At 48.3% G+C, this 19,813-nt stretch overlaps 5 protein-coding genes across 5 annotated transcripts; 3 read left to right on the forward strand and 2 right to left on the reverse strand.

The window, feature by feature from the left end:
• Positions 1 to 105: 105 nt before the first annotated feature.
• N7478_003195 (carbohydrate-binding module family 48 protein) lies at positions 106 to 2,000 on the reverse strand (the record flags this gene model as incomplete). The annotated part of the gene is made up of 3 exons (XM_056919409.1): positions 106 to 1,368; positions 1,678 to 1,810; positions 1,978 to 2,000. 3 exons carry the CDS (start codon positions 1,998 to 2,000, stop codon positions 106 to 108), a joined length of 1,419 nt encoding a protein of 472 aa, XP_056782567.1.
• A 2,018-nt stretch (positions 2,001 to 4,018) lies between these two features.
• On the forward strand, positions 4,019 to 5,263 carry N7478_003196 (cyclic nucleotide-binding domain-containing protein; the record flags this gene model as incomplete). The annotated part of the gene is made up of 1 exon (XM_056919410.1): positions 4,019 to 5,263. The coding sequence occupies one exon, from the start codon at positions 4,019 to 4,021 to the stop codon at positions 5,261 to 5,263; it is 1,245 nt and encodes a 414-aa protein (XP_056782568.1).
• Positions 5,264 to 6,889: 1,626 nt separating this feature from the next.
• Positions 6,890 to 10,510, forward strand: N7478_003197 (forkhead domain protein; the record flags this gene model as incomplete). The annotated part of the gene is made up of 1 exon (XM_056919411.1): positions 6,890 to 10,510. The coding sequence occupies one exon, from the start codon at positions 6,890 to 6,892 to the stop codon at positions 10,508 to 10,510; it is 3,621 nt and encodes a 1,206-aa protein (XP_056782569.1).
• Positions 10,511 to 14,194: 3,684 nt separating this feature from the next.
• N7478_003198 (uncharacterized protein) lies at positions 14,195 to 15,631 on the forward strand (the record flags this gene model as incomplete). Its single annotated transcript, XM_056919412.1, has 1 exon — positions 14,195 to 15,631. One exon carries the CDS (start codon positions 14,195 to 14,197, stop codon positions 15,629 to 15,631), a length of 1,437 nt encoding a protein of 478 aa, XP_056782570.1.
• Positions 15,632 to 17,751: 2,120 nt separating this feature from the next.
• On the reverse strand, positions 17,752 to 19,580 carry N7478_003199 (acid phosphatase DET1; the record flags this gene model as incomplete). Its single annotated transcript, XM_056919413.1, has 3 exons — positions 17,752 to 18,673; positions 18,738 to 19,507; positions 19,566 to 19,580. 3 exons carry the CDS (start codon positions 19,578 to 19,580, stop codon positions 17,752 to 17,754), a joined length of 1,707 nt encoding a protein of 568 aa, XP_056782571.1.
• Positions 19,581 to 19,813: the final 233 nt, after the last annotated feature.

Consider the following 19,813-nt stretch of genomic DNA (forward strand, 5'->3'; position numbering starts at 1 on the left):
ATTGCCACCGTCTAAAGAGATAAGGAAAAAATAGCATGGAACTTTGCCTAACATCCGAGAGTGTGCACTACTGCCAAACACCGAAGAAAGGTCGGAAATAATTATCTATTTGAGCTTCTCCTTGAGCTTGCTGAAGAATCCGCTCATGCGCTTCTTCTTCTTCTCGTCCTTGGCATGGCCGTCGGAACCGGCGGTCTTGGCAGTGCTTGTTTCTGCGGTGGTGGTAGTTTCCGGTCCAGTTGTCACTTTAGGCTGGGCTTGGTTCTCGGTGTCGGCTTTGGGAGCGGATGTGGGAGGGGCAGATGTTGGCGCCGCATGGCCTGGAGGAGGGCTGGAAGTGGGTGAAATATTGGCGGAGTCGTAGCCACTGGTTAAAGCCGCAGCAGTAGTACCGGCAGTGGTCTTTCCGGGAGCTTTGGCGGACTGGGCAGCAGTTTCGGTGGGGGCGGGTTCGCCAGCAGACTCATCCACGTCAACCTTCTTCTGAAGCTCTTGTTCGACATCCTTCTTCTCTGCCACGGCTTCCTTGTTGGCTGCGGCTTCAGGGCCCTGATCGGATTCAGCGATAGATTCCTTCACCACCTCTGGAACGTCATTGGCAGGTTCTGTGCCATTTGCTTGTCTGTCCTTCTCCAATGGCACCTTTGCAGCCAAGGCAGCAGTGGTGGAGTTGGGCGCAGCAGATTGAATGGTGTAACCTGGGTCGGCCATGGCGGCCTGCTGTGCAGGCCCTCCGACGTATGTTTGATCCTGCTCAGTTGTCGCAGCGCGCTGGGCGGGTCCACCGATAGGTAGACTAGACTCAGGGATAGTGTTCTTGGAGATGGGGGGTACAGAAAAAGCACTGGGCCCAGCTGTGTCACTCTGAGTGCCGGCGCTACCGAGGGGCACACTGTCGCCCTTTTCATAGGATTCCTTATCCAGTTTCACGGTTGACTGGACAGTATTGCCATGGATCGTGCTGGGGTCAGGGACCTTCTCACCAGGGTTCAGCTTAATCGGGTTCCCGTAGCCACCCGAAGCCGGGATCGGATTGACAGAAAATATTTGTTCGGACTCCTGTCCCGGGGTATCGGGGAATGCGCCCGGAAGACTGCCATTTGTTTGCTCTTTAGAGTGCTCCAAGGGCACATTGGCCGCCAGGGCAGCGGTGGTAGATTCGGGGGTCACGCCAGACATGACAGCGGTAGTAGCGGTGGGGGTGTCTTGGTCCTGGTTGGAAAGTTCCGTGCTCTGAGGCTGAGGCTGAGTCTGGGTCTGGGTCTGGGTCTGAATGTCTTCTGGTAGAAGTACGTTGTTGATGTTGTCTGCACCGTCGTTTTCTTCACGCACACGGCTATCAGTAGTCCAAGTGCCGTCAACAACAAACTTGTAGATAAATGAGTCAGTATTTCCCCCTCACAGTGGCGTGCTCGGAATGGTCTTATAGTTTGGGAAAGCGGGACAAAGAACGTGACGTCAGCGGGAAGGAGAGTCGTCATACAAGGAAAAAGAAAAGCTGGGGGTTGGTGCCTAGTTGAGGCCTGAGGCAGTCACTGGCTCTCACCGCAACGTTTCTTTCCCTCTTATCTACGGCTGAGGCGCAATACCTAACAAGGGGGGGAGGCGGGTAAGGCAAGAGAGGGGAAAAATGAGGTGAAGAGAGAAGGAAAAAAAAGCAAGAAAAATATTGCATACCTTGTATTGAATCTTCTCCCTGATCGGAAGAGAAACTTCCTTTGCGAAAATGTCGCCCACCCGGTCCAGTTTCACTGTCTTACCCCAATCATCGAAATTGCCCGTAACGAACACCTCGTTCGCAGTGTAAGGCCTTTTATGCAAATGCGAGGAACCGTCCAGTCAGCGATCCAATCCAGGATTATGTGTCTGTGTCACTGGGGAAGGGTGTAGGGGGGGGGGGTGTCAAGGAAACTCGAGCTCTCCACATTAAGTGGGCACCTGCATCAGATAAAGAGCATTGATTCAGACTGAACTCACCATTGGAATGTGTAAGTCCCCATGGTTCCAACGAGCCGAATTAATGCTGGTATTAATCCAGCAAAATTCAATGGGAGATAAAAAAAATTTGTGACGAGAGATGGAAAGAGAGAGAAGAACCAGGTTGGCAAGGGCGCTTCCAAGCTCTAAATCGGAGTGGGGTGTGACACAGACCAAGTGTCAGGGTCAAGGAGTTTCGGTCTGGTTGGGATTCATGTTAACGTTGAGATAAAGGGAAAGGGAAACTAATATACTATTGACATAGTGGGATTGTCAAATTCCAGGGCTCTCTATTAACACCTATACTACGTTGTAATATGAACTACTAGTATATACATCAAGGTACCATCTTCATTGTGTGAGCTTTCCCAGGAGCTTAACTGTGGCGCCCGAACCATGGCTCAAGCGCTTTGGGCACGGCCAGAACTAGATTCTCGTCTCGTCAGAGATAGTAGAAACAATCAGACTAGATGATAAATATACATAGAAAGTACCATATTTTTATTCCAGGGGAGTTGAATTAGATTTATTAAAATTAATCAGTCGAGATCAATGTTTGAAATTACCTATTGAAACGTATAGGTTCCCCCAATGGGCAGGGATGGGGGGACTGTGCTCTGTGCTCTGTGTTACCCGGGGCTTGGTGCGATCGACACTACCCGCTTCCTACTGATTCGCACTGCGTATTTCTCATGGCTTGGGTACCTACATGTATGAAAGTTTCTATGATTTATACAGTAGAATTTATATATGGAAGTCTATGGCATTGGAATATTTAAATAGTAATCTAGAGAAGAAAATTTCGAATTCCCCCTGTTATTATTTTATTATAACCAATTACCCCACTATAACAGAGAATATAATGAGGAAGCTCATCCGCAAACGGTCAAGAGGTCAAAATGTCAAAATGTCAAGACCCAGGTTCCTCAAGACTCTTCAACCCAAAAATGTCAAAATGCATGACTTCAAGAGTCATCTGGGCCCCAATTTGCCACCGCGACTTCCATGACCTCCCGGTCCATTGTGGCGACCAATGATGGTGCTGATTCCCGTGTTCTAGAAGACACCTGGAAGACTCACCCGTCAAGCTTCTTCTTTTTTCTTCTTTTCCGTCTTTTCCGTCTTTTTTTTTCTTTTTCTGTTCTTCGTCCTATTCTCCCGCTTCTTCACAGTAGATCTTTGATAGTTACGCTTCCATGCGGGTCGTGTGCTTGACTATCTCCCAATGTCATATAAAATTATAATTTTAAAAAAAGCTCTTCAACCAGAACCCATAAAATTAAAACACTGTAAATTCCAAACCTAATATAGCAAAGGAGTCTCATTCATTGGATCTTCTTTCCACTCTTTTTCCTCCAACTGGACCCAAAGATGGGAACAAGTGACGTCGATCATAAGGAAACATTGGTGATCGACGCGACAGAAGCTCAGACCAACTCGCCCCAACTTTACTCCTCTTCGTCTTTTACCCCTCCTTCATGATCTTCTCCTTTCCCTCCAATTAATTTGCACCGCGAGACCTGGGGTTCATCCTGCTCGGCTTGTCGGTTCCTTCTAGATCTTCACCTCCTTTTCCCTTTTCACCTTCATTATTTGTGCGTCTGTGGTGTGCGCCACCCTTTGCAGCTTTCCCTTCCCCCTCTAGGTGAGACCTTTTCTCCATCATCCTTGTCCTGCATATGGCCCTTCCCGAGACGAGCAATTCCGAAGAATCATTGTAAATTGTCTGCAAAACGGAAACCAGCTCACACGGCTCCAATTAAGACGCCTGTACCATTCCCCCACTCCCGTTTGGCTGCAGACTGCCCCTCCCGCTGGTCATTCTAGTCATTCTCTTTCATCTATTGCGACTCGCTTCTCCTACATATATACCTTGATCATTGGAACCAGTCGATTCTAACAATATCCTACCTGGAGAAGACCAGATATTCAAACCCGCCTTGCCATCTGGACTATAGTCTCAAATCCTCTCTTTCTTTCTCCCTCAAGCTTCAACGTCGCTGGACCAGCGGCCTCTCCGGCTCCTATCACCAACGCAGCCATGGCGGAAAGCTCATTCCCAGGGTCTGCCCCATTCATAAATACCAGCTCTAAGAACGACAAGACCTCAAATATCCAAAAAATCTCAGAGGATGAAGAATTCGAAGTGACGTCACCCACTGATATGACTTTTCGACAAGCCAACTCAGGCGACAACAAAGGAAATGCTTTGTTTGGAGGAAGCGCATTCAGCGAAGGGGGATCACAAACTGCAGGAGGCTCGCTATTCGGTCGGGGGAGTCCATTTGGTGTAGGAGGTGCAGAATCAGGCCCAGGCCACCCGGACGACGATGAGCCTGGAGCTCTCCCACCTGGCCCTGCAGGACAGGGACTCCCAAACAACTATGCCTTGGGTCGTCGTACCTCTGTCTCCGCTGAATCCTTGAACCCCACATCTGCCGGTGCTGAAGGCTGGACACCCCCGCATCACCCCAAGACGGAGGACCAACTAGCACGGTTGAAGACTGCCGTCAGTAGCAACTTCCTGTTCTCTCACCTCGACGATGATCAGTTCAAGACTGTACTCGATGCGCTAGTTGAGAAGCCCATTCCAGCCAAGGACATCAAGGTGATTTCTCAAGGCGACGCCGGTGACTATTTCTACATTGTGGAGAAGGGCTCTTTCGATATCTATATTCATCCATCTGGCTCCGTGCAACCGGGCCCAGATGGCCTGGGTAACAAAGTTAGCAGTACCGGAACCGGTGGCTCCTTTGGTGAATTGGCTTTAATGTACAACGCCCCTCGTGCCGCGACAGTGATTTCCACCGAGGCCAAAAGCACCCTTTGGGCTTTGGACCGCATCACCTTCCGCCGCATTTTGATGGACTCTGCCTTCCAGCGGCGCCGTATGTACGAGGCATTCTTAGAGGAAGTGCCACTGCTCCTGTCTCTCAAGCCCTATGAACGATCTAAGATTGCCGATGCTTTGGATACTATCAAATATCCTGCCGAAGCCACCATCATCAGTGAGGGTGATCCCGGTGATGCATTTTATTTGCTCGAGTCAGGCGAGGCCGAGGCATTCAAAAACAGCGTTTCGGTCAAGACATATAGTCGAGGTGATTACTTCGGTGAATTGGCTCTGCTGGATGATAAGCCGCGTGCGGCGAGTATTGTCACCAAGACCGATGTCAAGGTCGCACGTCTGGGTCGGGATGGATTTAAGAGGTTGCTCGGGCCTGTGGAAGATATCATGCGGCGAGCCGACTATCAGGTGGATGCGACCAAAGCTCCTATTCCATGAAATGTGATATAATACGATGAAATCGGAATAGGACTTGAAACTGAAAATCCTAAGATGTAATTCTGGGCGTGATATAATAATTCTTTTTTTTATCTCACTTTGAATCCCAGTCAGCATTTGATGCTTTCAACTGCTCTATTCTCGCATGCCTTTGCCCTTCTTGTGTGCTTTTTCTTTTTGCTACTCTACGACTCTCCCTATTCCTCAGACCTGACACTCTTTATGACTTCGTGTATCTACAAATTCCTTGTCTCTTTTACGTGCGGCGTGGTTCCTTGACACAGGTACCTACTATCGTCTTTGTCACATTACCTCGCTGTGTTGTTTGATAACTTTCCTCGTGCTGTTTACTCTACATCAACAGGGTAGAGCAAATTGACTAGAACTCCGTCAAATTCATTTTTAAATCTACATGTCCAACTAGGGCTTGTATTCTCGAATTCAATATTCATATCAATAGGTTTACCATGTAGATTTCGAAAGCACCTGGTTTGCACTTAGATATCAACAGTCTAGGAAACAAGTTATCTTTGGTGCTGTTAAGCTTAGGTACAGAGTAGCCCCTGTAGTACTAGGCCTTGTCTAGACTCTGAGAAAAGACTCATATTCTGTTGCCAACGGCCACATTTAAAGAAACCAGGTTTGACTTGGTGGCATGAACAAGATTCAGGGTGGGATACCATGGATTATCTAGGTACTCTATATAGTAGGTGCAACCTTCCAAGGTTGGCGGGGGCTCGGTGGAGGCTATGTGTGTGGAGGGAGGGGGTGAGCAGATACTGCAGGGATATGCTTTCCCTGCAGGTCATTTTTACTCCAATTCAGCTCTTGCTCCGCTTGTCCCCGCAGTTTCAGCGGTTTATGCTCTCTACAGCATTGTTTATAGTACATAATAGATCGATAAGGGGGCATAATACAGATCAAGCTGTGTATGGATTATGTTCACGATCTATCTGTCTTATTTCATAGTTTCCCCCCTGCAGGAAATGGGCGTCAATTGGAGTCTATATTGTACATCCCGAGGTCTCAGCGGAAATAAGCCACGGAATATCACTAGAGGGGTAAGACTCCACTTATACAGAGGGCGGTATATTTTCACATGGAGAAGGTAGCTAAAAATGGTAATAGGTATACTATGTACTGGATTATGGAAATCAGAGAACACCTTAGGCCCGTTGGGCCTACCTCGACTCGAAGATTAGGCTCTTTTGTCAATCCTAGTAGACTATGTAGTCGATCACTAGAATCGGTGAAGAACCAGACACCCAGTCTAGTGGATCAAGTCGGAGAAAGGAGCGGGGCGGGAAGAGAAAATTTGTACCCGGAAGATCGTCTGGTTCCCAGGGGGAGGGCGATTGGGACGAGACAAGTTTTTCTTCTTCTTTTTCTTTCCCAATGAATGAAGAAATCCGTAGGTTTGAATTCATCTCATTCGATTCCATCCCATAATTTAAAACTGATTATCATATGTCCCAGCCAGTGATGATAGAAGTAAACACGCTAAAGAACTGATTCCTCTCTAGTACGGCCACGTGCAGGGACCATCCCGGCAAAACGGCCCTCACCGCCCGGCCGTAAAGAGAGAACTTCAGCTTTTGCTTCTTCCCTTCTCTCCTCCCCAGAGCCATGTCGTCGCAGACCATGACGGCGCCAGCTGTGGGCCATCGTCCGCCTGATCCAGGCACCGATACGCCCATGTACGACTATGGCGGCTCACAGAGCGACGCTTCGCCCTCGAACGACCCTAGAAGCGACTCCGCAATTCGCGACATGCATAATTCTGCCCCAGCCTCTATGGCTTTGCCCGCCACCCCAATTGGGATTAAGACAGAACCCTCGGAGAACCAGGATTTTTCAATGGATGTGGATGAAAAAGATTCAAATGCTCAAACGGCCGCCGGGGCTCTTTTAGCTCAACTGTTAGGGAATCAGACCGCGACAACCTCTTCTTCTGCGCCGGAACAATCTACTGGAATTCAGACAGAGCAACAGGATGTGAAGCCGCTCGGTTCAAATCGCCCTTCAATAGATCATGCCGCCCAGATCTCTACGCTCGCCGACTCGAACTTCAACTTTGATCCAGATTCGACGTCTGCGCTGGGGGGGATGTCAAATATACCGAATGGTCTGCTTACGGCGGATTTGTTTGCTGGGCTTGGTACGGCTCCACAGGAAGGAAATATTGGCGAACACCGATTATCAGATGCTATGGATCCTCTATCAGATCCATTGAACTCAAAGTCGGGCCTTGAGCAGCCTTCGCTCTTGCCTGCTTTTGATGTGGTCGAAGCTCCGAAGAATGCGTTTGAGGCTTTGCAACAGAACGAGCTGCTCACGGCTGCATACCTCTCACAGAGTGCTGATCTATCAGCTTTGGGATATCAAGATGGATCAGCATCAATTTCTGGATCCGAGCCTAAGATTCAAGCATTTGCCAAGTTGGAGTTTGATGATGGACATTTCTATGTCAATACGTACTCCTTCATCTTGGGACGAGATGTCCGAGCTGCGCGTGCCGCCCACCAGCGCGAGATTCAGTTCAGGCACGCCGTGCGGAGTTCCAGGGCAAAGAGCTCGAGCGGTGGCCACACCTCGCATACTCCGAATCGAATGAAGAGGGAAGAAAGTGCTGCTATGATGGGTAGTGTTGTTAGTGATCGTGGAGGTATCATGGGATTTGATCCTGATGTTCCCCCGCACCTTCCGGGAAATGTGGATATCAGTAGACGATCATCAAAGTCTTCTCTTGGTGAATCTGCTATGCCCATGCATGCCAATCCAGCGCAGCTTCAAACAACCACTGCTACAGACTACAATGCGCTTGCAATGCAATCTTTGCAAGATGGAAATGCTGACGCAAAGCCCGTTGATGCCCTGGCTCTGCTTCCATCGCCTGACTCCTGCCCTACGATCCCTATACATCCTCCATCGACTGTTGATGGCATCGCCGCAGGACATCGCGGAATATCCCGCCGACATGTCCGCATTGCCTACAACTTCGACCGTAGTCTCTTTGAGATGGAGGTTATGGGTCGTAACGGTGCATTTATTGGAGCGGATTGGCTTTCGCCGGGGCAGCTTCGACCGTTGCACAGTGGAGACTATATTCAGATTGGAGGCGTGCGTATCCGATTCTTACTGCCAGATGTACCTATCGGCGAGACTGGTGCCGATCGCCTGGAAGAGCAAGCGGCGGATGACGACGAAGATGCTCTTGAGTCCGTTGATGCTGAGCATGAGATTGATGATATGGACAGAGCTTTGAGCGATAGTGCAGAGGGCAATGACTCGAAGGTCACCAAACTTATTCTCAAATCGAAGGACCATGATTCCAAGACTATACAATCTATTGAAGCATCGGGAGATCAACCAGCTCGCCGTCGTGGACCTGGCCGACCTCCCAAGGATGGGATCATGTCTAAACGTGAAAGGGCTGAACTTGCCCGGGAACAGAAAATCGCTGCTAAGCGTGAAGCTAATGGCGGTATCACACCACCACCAGCCACACCAACAGCACAGGCGGGACCACCACTGCCAACAACTATACCAACATCAGCATCCGCGTCAGCGTCAGCGTCAGCGTCAGCGTCAGCGTCAGTGCAACCCCGGCCGTCTAAAGCTGGCAAGACAACAACAAAGGAGCCCGTGGGAGCCGAATCACCGAATTCGTCTGTTAAGCCCTCAGATAAGCGGAAATATAAGAAGCGGAAGGGGGATGGCACCTCAATGGATTTCCCTCTTCCTTCTATGGAAGGTGGCCAATTACCCACAGAGCAGCGAACCGAGGAATATGTCAAACCACCACCAGTCAAGAAGCGCAAGCCGTCTCGGTCACCTTCTCCCAATTATCCACCTGAGTCTGCGTATACGCAGGAGGACTTGGCCAAGCCGCCTTATAACTACGCTGTTCTTATTTTTGATGCTCTTACGGATGCTGGAAACCCGATGACGCTGAAGCAAATATACCGCGCATTAAAGTTGAAGTATCCTTACTTCCGCTTCAAGTGTGAAACAGAGGGATGGACTTCAAGTGTACGACATAACCTTAATGGTAATAGCCACTTGTTCATGCACGCAGAGAGGGATGGCAAGGGTTGGTCATGGCAGCTTCGGCCTGGTGCCTCTGTTGAAAAGGAAAAGAAGAGACGACCGTCACCTCCACCACCGCCGCCACAACCGCCGCAAGTATCAGTTCCAGCTCCCCAACCGTATATGGGCGGTCCTCCTATGTCTCATTCCTATGTTTCCCCATCTGCTGGTCCACCTCCTCCAATGCAGACCCAACGCCACAACTTCCAATTCCCTCCAATGCCATCCAACACCAACACCTTCCCTGCACCTACTCCGGCGGCGCCTCAGCATTCGAGTTCATACGCACCTCCTGCTCCTCCAGTCTCTTCTACTCCTGTCAAACCTCCTGTTTCTACTCCCGCCCCGGCACCTGCTCCTGCTCCTGCTACTGCTCCTGCTGTTGCTCCTCCTGTTCCTGCTCCGGCATCTTTCCCTATCCCAAGCACTATTCGGAACAATCTCCCTGCTGCTTTTGCTCATACCATCCCATCCACTTACACATCTCCCTATGCATCCGATCCCACACCTAAAACTGCTCAGCCTGGTCAGACTCAAACACCAAGGCCTGGACAAGGGCCACCACCGCCTCAACAGCAGCAACAGCAGCAGTCTCCTTACCCACCTCAAAAGCCTCCTTCTTCTCAACCACCACGCGTAAATACGCAACCTCAGACCTTTTCTCCTGCTCCCCCTCCTGCTGGGTCTCAATATAAACCTCAGCACCAGCAACCGGCTCATTTACAGCAATCGCAGCCCCCACCACAGCCGCAGCCTCATCAACACCCTCATCAGCACTCTCAACCTCCTCAGCACGCACCACCTCCGCATCATCATTCACAGAATCAACATCCTCCACCTCCACCTCCTGGCCCGCCTGCGCATTCGCATTCGCATTCGCAACCTCAATCAATGCCAACGCAGCACAATCCTATGCCAAGTGGACAATCGGAGACATCCTCGTTCAATGACCGTGCGAACAAGGCGATTGATGATTTCGAAGCGGTGCTTATGGAGGACTACGAAGATAAGAACTACATCCGAGAGGTGCTCCGAAGTGCTCGTGCTCGTGTACTAGGCAATGCTACTGAGAGCTCATTCCCCGGTGGAGAACCCAAGGACGAGGGCGTCATCATGGACGTACTTCGCAACCTGGTTGGAAGCTTGAAAGACGAGTAAACCAAAAACCGCCTTGCCGGTTCCATTTTCGTTTCTTTTTTTATTCTCGTCATGACTTACGACCTCTGGCGCGTTCTGGGGAACGGCCTTCCCGGAGTTTTTATCTTTTCAGTCCACTTTTTTTTTCCTTTGCTCCATTTTCCCTCACCTTTTCTAACCAAAGTTTTGTGGGACCCGACCTATTTGTCCGAAGTGTTGCTTCGAGACACAATGGGTTGGGATCGTATCATTTCTTTGGAAAAAGTTCGGCCAGGAGGGAATGAATGGGTTTTTTTCTTCCTTCTTTCTACTCCTGACGACTTATCGAGTATACGAGTCTTATGTCTTTGTTTGTGATTGGGTTCTTGTTGAATCTTAATGATATCCCTCTGTTCTAGCAGGCAAGAAGCCTGGTCATCTTTGTTTCTTTCTTCGATTTTGTCTTTGTCTTTCTCCTTTTCTGTTACCCTTTTCTTTATGTTGGCACATGGTTCATCACCTGTGCCACGAGAGAGGGCTGGGGTGCTTTCGAGCGGATTAGCTGTTGTTTAACCCCCCACCCTGTTCTTACTTCCCGACACCCTGCGATGAAGTCAGGGTGTGGGTGCATCCAAAACTAAAAATCAAAAGCTAGCATAGAAATACCAATCCAATATTCACGGGAATACCGGAACGTGCCTCGATCTGTGGATTCAGAGTAAACTGGTAAATCGATAAATTTGCATGGTGAGCCTGCATTAGCACCCGTTTGTTTTTAAGTAGCCGTGGAAGTACATAGTATGTAGCGAGAGGTACGTACACACAAAGTACTGCACAATGTAAACACCGGTATATTCTTAATTATAAAAAAAGTAATATACATTAAAATACACTACATCCTTAATTCCATTTGACCTTTACGTCCTCCATATATCAATGGCCTATCTAGGACCTTGAATACCTAAGTACATATCCGCCATTTGCCTCCCCCGCCCCACGACCCCAAAGGAGAGAGATGCGCCCGGATTCTTCCTTGATGGCGGGGTTTCAAATTTAATCTGAAGCAGGAACACTTGGGCCGAGTGTATCCGGCTAAGAGCGTTTTCCATTTTCTGTCCCCACCGGAAGAGAGGAGAAGCGGGTAGTAGAAATGGAAATGGAAATGGAAATGGAATATTCCGTACAACGTATAATACAGAGCTAGGTGCGGCGTGGGTGCGTTGTACCTGGAAGGACTAGACTAGACTAGACTAGATCAGAGTTAGGTACATGTAGCGGAGCCGGTTATTCGGTGAGGGATTTTGTATACTATCTAGGCCAGGCATAGGCCATTCCCCGTAGGTATTAAGTGGGCTGTCAGGGAAGAAACCAGGAATCAAACACTTAGTCTCCGGTCTAGTGCAGCTGTACTCCGCCGAATGGAATCCTTGAAGGATAGAGTTTTGACAGACGGGGATTATTAATAGAGTGAGGAGTGGTGTTCGGGCGAAAATGGGAAAAGGAAAAAACGATATTATGATCGGCCTTGTTTTTCTAGAACAAAACAACACTAGGGCTTGGGCTACTGGTTGTTTGGGACTGTGATCGGCTTCAAGGGGGTGCTCTAGAGTACTGTACTCAAAGCACCTATTGTACATAGTCACGGAGTCCGGGTTTAAATAATAAGTGTGATTATCAGTAATCATACTTAAGTATCATAGGTAGATGATAATAATAATTAGATGAGTTATTACATGTGCTGTCCTCAAAAAAATAAATTCGCCTCCTTGATCTGGTAAGTGTTCTCTCGTTGGGTACCCAGTGGCATTTTGTTTTGTTTTTCTTTCTTCTGTATTTTAGGTACTTTAGTATTATCACCTGGGCAGTGTTCTATACCCTTACTGGGGAACCCATAGTCCAATTAGAACCCCCACCGTCGACCCCCGGTGCTGGCCCCCCTCTCTCTCTGCTGTCAGTGGCCATGCGGCATGACGCTATGCACACTGCAGGGATAACTACCCAGTGTCATGGATGTGGACTGTGACTCAGAGAGGAGGAGGGGTCATGACAAGTCACCGGGTGTCTCTTCTATGGTCCTTACTTGGTAGTACCGGGTGATGGACCGCGGATGATGGAGATTGTTATGCCAACGCTATAGTTTAAGTATTATGACTACGAGTCTAGTTGGATTCTATTAAAGGCCTCACATATTTTAAAATAGTTCATAGTCAGTATTCAATACATGTCTATATATATATATGCTTTGCATGACTAGCAGTGTTATTATGTAGACGTCCTTGAATTCCTTGAGTACATTGATCTCGTAGACCAAGCAACGGATGGAATGTCCGTTGCAACGCTTGGGCCTGGTATTTTACATTTTACGCTCAATGTTCTGTTATGGGTTCACCAGGCATTAGTCAGGTGGAGTCCGCACGAGTCCGTTTTTTTTTTCTCCAATTTTAATTTTTTGTTCTCCTTTTTTCGCGGTGATTCAACCTTTTTTTAGAATTTTTTTTCCCCCTCTAATTTTTTCCCTCTAGAGGAGTGACACGGGCGTTGCATCACTGGAGGTGGCCCCCATACATTAATTTTTCTTGACTAGAACAGCCACTTGAGAGGCAACAATGATGATGATGACGGGGGGTACCAGTTTCATATTTCCATAAATTTGTTACATATTAGGAAATTAGGATGAAATGTATAGATTTATTTGATTTAATAAGTTATAGATTATTTTGTATTAAAAGCAATCAAAATTTAAGAATCAGTTGGAGTTTCGGGTTGGGAGGTGAGTGAAACGGCCAGTATTACAGCACTTGAGGGCTACTCCATACTCGTTAGGGGGTGAATTTTCAGTTTTCCAACTACAATAGGCAATAGAAGTGGATACACTGTTAACTCGGTGTAGAAACTTTTGAGTGGCTCCAATTGTATTGCTGTATGGTCAATGTCCTGTATCCACAGCAGAAGTCCAAGCTAAGTCCAGGCTCAAACGCCCCCGAGCCACTCGAGGGCCACTCGTCACATCGTTGTCACGTATTGTAACACCAGACCCTCCCACACGGACACTTTCACACACTCGCCCAGCACACCCTTTTGACCTTCTTCATCCTACTCTCTTCTCCCTTTTTCTTCTCCCTCATCCATCTTCTCCCCCTTCCAACGAGCTTTTCACTAAGTGTCGTTGCTGACCTCACGAGAGTGAGGTTTGCCTCTACGCGAGGGAAAACAAATCTTTCCTGTGATTTTCTTAACTTTTCATCGGATTTCCGTTGTGTGCGCGCGTCTTCCTAGAGAAACAATACTTTTCTGGGAACACGCCTCGAGAATCTGTGTGATATCTGTCTTGATCTTGTGAATTGGCCTCCAAGCTCTGTGCTCCGTCAAAAGAGTTTCTACGGTTCAAATTCTACCACACTCCTTCCGTCCCATTTGTGTTTCACTGTTGGCTTCAGATTCTTGTTGAACAGATATCGATATCTCTCAATGTCATTCAACTAGAGACGTTCCCTACGATCATATTAGAGCGACGCGCTCACTGAGCTGCGCTCTTCCCTTTCCGGATTCAGGGCGACGTGGAAGTCGTAGACGGTTCGTTTCCCCTCAACTTTCGTCTGACCCCAGGTGTTCGCCCTTCCTCATCAACCCCCGAGGCTGGTGCTGACCCCGAGTGATTCTACAGCATTCAAACTCGTCTACACCTCTCCGTCCTGATCTGGTTTTTCCTAAACCCTTTCTTCGAAAATGCCATCTTTCTTCGCTCCAGGCCACGGCCTGCCTCCTACCCCTCCTCACATCAACAGCGGTGGCCGCTTGGATGAACCTTCCTTCTACCCTGTTGCTCACTCTGCGTTCCCGCCTCGCTATCACCAGAGTGGCTGCGAGTTCATTGAACAGTACTCGCAATCCCTCTACGCTAAGCCGAACGCGATGAACCTGCACCCGCAGTCTGCGAATATGATGCACCACCCTACGCGCGAGTCGATGCACGCCATGGCTCAACAACAGCCTATGTACGGACCGATGGCAACTTTGCCTCCAATTCGCTCCAGTGTTCAACTCCCGCCCATGGAGAGTGCCATCCCCCCGCAGTACCGCCGTCAGGATATCGCCCCGATGCAGCACCAGCAACAGCAGGAGCAGCCCCGCAAGGAGGAAAAATCGACCGGAGGTGTCGCTGCCCACCTAGACTACGAGATGGATCGTATGTCCGACTTCGTGGCGGAAATGACCCAGGGAATGTATGATTTGTACAACACCAAAATCACCCTAGCAGATATTGACATCATGCGAAGCATATCCCCAGGATCTTCGGTTCCCCCTCAGTTTCGCAAATACGTCTTCCAGATTTTGTCCTCGACTCGCCTGCCCAGCTCGACCATTTTGCTGGGTTTGTACTACCTGTCCTGCCGAATGCGCCAACTTTCGGCTCAGCGGGTGTACCAAGCCAGTAGTGGCCAGATTTACCGCATGCTCACCGTTTCCCTATTGCTAGGTAGCAAGTTCCTGGACGATAACACTTTCCAGAACAAGTCTTGGGCAGAGGTCAGCAACATCCCCGTCGCGGAACTCAACAAGATGGAATTGGAGTGGCTTTTCGCTTTCGAGTGGAAAATCCACAACCGCATGTATGACGAACAAGACGGCTTTAACTCGTGGCGACGCCACTGGGACAGCTGGCGCGCTAAGGCCAACATTCGCGCTCAAGAGTCTCGCCAGTCTCTGGCCCCTCTTGACACTAACGTCGTTCGCCAGCACCAGTCTATTGCGAAACCTCTTTTGTCCCCCGAAGGCCCTATCCCACCACAGTACCAGCGTAGCTCTACTATCGAGAACTCCTGGCTCAACCCTGCCGCTTCCGAGTATTCGCCTCCTTCGGCACCCCACAGCGGACCCAACACCCCCGACTACTACTCAGTTGGGACCTGGGGCTACTCGAACTCGAACCCACCACCGCCTTACACGCGCGCGTGGGCTCCCCCTTCACAATACATCCCTCAATCAGCACCGCGGTCACAACCTCCATCGTACCACCACACGCCCGCCTATGGCTTGCCTTTCGCTCAAAGTGTTTGGACTGGCCACGGGTCATCGTGCGGTTGCATGTACTGTGCTAAACACATGGAGCACTATATGTGCAACACTGCTTTCCCAGCTCTACAGCCTATCCTGGCAGGCTAAAAGTTTGGCCATCCATTTGTTATTCACTGCTGATTGACCATTGCGGATGGAAACAGACGACCAATATCGTCGTCTTGTCTTTTTATGTTCATTGCGGCTTAGAATTTTTTCTTCGTTTCTCTTTTCCTTGCGTCGCCTTGCAATTTCGTGGGTGGATTTCGCACAGCCTTTTATTTTTTTATGACACTGTTTTCTTTGCTTCTCTCGTCCTGCTGATTCCTGATCTGATGCGACGTTCACGCCCTCTTGACATATTTTGAATCGCTGGCCCTCGCCTTTTGACGATCAATCGGCATATTGCGACTCTCCGAAAAGTCTTTTTTTGTTCTGCGTCTGCTGGTTCGTGTCGGCTTAGCGAAAAACTCAAAAAATACCAAAAAAAGAGGAAAAAACGCTCCCGCGGCGACATTGGCACGCCCCAGTCAAACCTCAAAATACTATGCCTTCCCCTGTGGTTGGACATGGTGTCACATCAGTTGGACGTCACCGGTTCTTTTTTTTTAATTTCTTAAGATCCAGTTTCTGGTGCTATTCGACGGCTGGGGCCGCAGTCACGACGATCACGAATTCTAAAATCTGGCCTTGGTCTATTACCCATGACTTCGGATCATATCTTCGGCTTATTTTCTTGTTTTCTCTCTCCTTCTGCCTTTCATGCAGGACATTCCTTCGTCCGGCCTTGACTACCCATAGATTGTTTCCCTTTCCCTTTCTTCTTTCTCTCTTCATGTCGGTACATTATTTTCATTCCAATTCCCCACGCTGCAGTCAATTTTCTGGCGTTAATATTTTCTCTTCACTCTTCTCTTCTTGCTCTTTGTCCAAATTCATTTGGCATCCTCAATTACCGAAATTCGACCAAACAAACTTGATATGACCTTTCCATTCTCATTTTTCCTTTGATTTACGACTTTCTCTAGCGCCAACGCTAAAAGCCCGCCTGGAGTTTTTACCTTTTTTTTTTCTCCTGCTTTGTCTTTGTCCTCCTTGATTACGAGCCTGGAGTGCAGTGCGACAAGTATCGGCGCCTTCCAGATTTCATCTTGCCGATTGATATCTTGCATAATCCCCGTTTTCTTTCTCCAGGCTGGATGTTTACCATCGATGCTGGGGATCAAGTCCATTTCGGATGAGGGGCAGATTTGTACGTAGCATTGGCGCCCTTCAATATTTGAGGTTTTCCCATTGCCTGTTCTATTGTCGTCTTCCAATGCCTTGACGCTTATTCTGGTTTCTCGTTTGTGTGTCCTCGCATCGGTCCGTCGGTTATGGGTTGCATACGGAAATTCCTTCAATAGAAGATGGTTCGAGCGAAATATGTGACAAGATATTATCTTTGTCTTTATCTCTCTCGTTGTCCTTGTTCTTTAGAGCATTTAATCCGCATGTAGTATGTTTTGATATTATACGTGGCTGGGCTACTTGGTTGCCCTTTGTCTTGATATTGGAAGATTGGCCCATGACTTAAGACTTTTGATACATAAAACATTAAATAAAGACTTCTTGAAAGGATAGACTTTGGTATTCATTGGGTATAATTGTACTAGTTAAGCTTTGTTGTAAGGTTTAGCTTATAGGCTTATAGCTGAGATGATGCATTCGCCGTGGGAAGTTTGTACTAGCTCCATGGCTCCTCTAAGGCTCTGACACTAGATAGGTATAAGGTACGTACATGGGGCTGTAAGAACGTAGGCAGACATCTTCATAATAGATAAGTCTAGACTAACTTTGAATAGTTATGTGGACGGTTCAACTCAAATCAAATGATACGGGACATCAGTCACAATTTAGATCGAACTAAGTAATAAAAGGAAAACTCCATGGTATTAATTCCCTTGCTCATAATGCATTTTTCCTCCTCACTTTTAAAACATATTCGTTCATGTAATCATTACTATCGTAACGCTGAGTCGGGCAAATGCCTCTCTCTATCAATGTCTTGTCTTTCCTCGCTGTTTCCAGCATGACCATTGATGCAAATCCTTAAAATGCATGTAGAACAAGATGCAACAAGAAAATAAAGAAGACAAAATCCAAAAACGTGAAAAGAGAAAACAAAGAAATAAGAAACACGTAATGAGAAATAATAAATCCGTCACCGATCACCGAAGGATGTGTAATCAATAGACACTCCCTCGAATACTCTGATCTTGCCGTTGCTGCTCCTCTAGCGAGATTTCTGGTACACTTTCTGGTACACTATGGTTCTTTTCTTGACCGCTGCTCCTGCTCTTATCACTCATAACTGGGGATTCAACATCAATATGGCTGGATTCCGGAGTGTGGCTATCAGAGTGTGTGGAGACATCATCACCATCACCAAGGATATTAGCCATTCGGTGATGAGGCTGCGACGAGGTAGTTGACGATGTCTGGCGATGATGGGTTGAGTGGCTATTCTGTAAAGGGACAGGTTGGTGGTGATGATGATGATGATGGAGATAATGGTGATGAGCTCGAAACCGTTTAGAATCCTCCGTAGGGTTCGCGCTTAGTTCATCATCACCATCATCTTCTATTTCCTGTGATGGCCGATGTAATGTTGGTCTAGGATGGAATTGTCCGGAGACAGGTCGCAAGCTTCGGCTGCCGTGGTCATCTCCTTCGTCGTCGGATGGAGCGAGGCTATTTGCACCACTCATGGAGCCACCTCCATCCCGTCCGCCGAGGTGAAGTAGGGCTAGCTTGAAACATGCCGTGGAAGATGATACAGGCGGTGTATGGAGATGGTGGTCATCGCTATCTCGATGGAGGCCTTGCATATGTGGCCGCATTGGGCGAGTAGTGCTGCTTGTGCGATTATCGGAGCTTGAATCCCCGGTCCTGTTGGATCTGTTGGCCTCACTGGCTTCAACCTCAGGATGTGGGTTGGATTGAGAGTGATCGCTGAGAGAGTTCCGACTGGGATTATTTGGGTTCTGAAATGGGTTACTTCTGTACTGGAACGTTTTGTCCGTATCATTGGATGAGGTTGATGAAGCCACTTTTGGATCACCATTTGACTTGCTGGTTCCATTCTCATGTCGCAAGGATTCGATCATTCTCGACCGGAGAGAATTTTTAGCATCCCCCGATAAGCCATGGGTACAACCATCGGGACAGCCACCCCCATTTTCTTCGGATGGGTATATGCTCCGTCGGTGTGGTACCAGTAGGACTCAGACCTTGCAACTCGCGTTCGTTTTTCTTCTCGAGATCTCGTTCTTTTCGCATTTCCGACCAGGTGCGAAGCTTATTCTGAAGATTGTATTTTCCATTATCTTCGTTGTGTGTCATGATCACAAATTCGCAGTGATCGATGTTCCGAAGGTCTTCAAAGTACTCCACGCTCCAATGGTACCACTTCATTAGAAACACTCGGGTCATGAGACCGTGTGTAACAAGGACACAGACACTAGCAAAATCATCCTCTCCGAAGAGTCGCCACAGGGACTCGTTGAACCCGCTCACTCGATCATAGGCATCGGCGGCAGACTCGCCGTTAGGAATACGATAGAAGAAATGACCGTAGTCAGCTCTCTCCATCCACATTCTTTCCATCTCCGTCGAGCATGGTTGAAAGTTGCCAAAGTCCTGCTCTCGTAGGCGGGGTTCTTCGTATACTTTTATGGTGTTCCGGGGAAATGGAGAAGGAGATGGGGAATCAGAGGTAAGAGATTCCAAGATGCCTTCGGTTGTTTCCCTTGTACGGCGATACGGAGACGTAAAAAAGTGAAGGTTATCATCTGGGCGTAGTAGGTCTCGTAATCGACGGCCTGCTTCTTGAGCTTGACGAAGTCCTTCGGCAGTGAGTTTTACTCGGTGATCTGGGGTTGTCTGGTGGATATCACGGTTCTTGTTGCCTTCTGATTGTGCATGTCGAACCAAAATGATCATCTGTATATATAAGAAATTAGGTTTTTATCTTGTATTACCATTGTTGGAAGCCTCTTACCCGTGGTTTTCCCATGATTGTTAGGGCATGTGCTACAAGCAAATCCAAGAAGATGCGGGGGAAGAAATGCCCTCTGGGCAGTAAATTAGGCGGTCTCACCGAGGACGGGGTATAGTGGCCATTGTAGACGGATGCTGAATAAGGGAGTTTGGCAGCAACATTACTGATGTCATTTTAGGTGGCAGATTGAAGTTACAATCGTCGAAAGGGCTAGTATAATAGTTCCAGTTTTGCCTACTTGCCTAATA

This window comes from Penicillium angulare, assembly GCF_028827245.1.
Source record: "Penicillium angulare strain IBT 27051 chromosome Unknown utg000003l_segment0_segment0, whole genome shotgun sequence".
In the NCBI taxonomy this organism is placed as follows: Eukaryota; Fungi; Ascomycota; class Eurotiomycetes; order Eurotiales; family Aspergillaceae; genus Penicillium; species Penicillium angulare.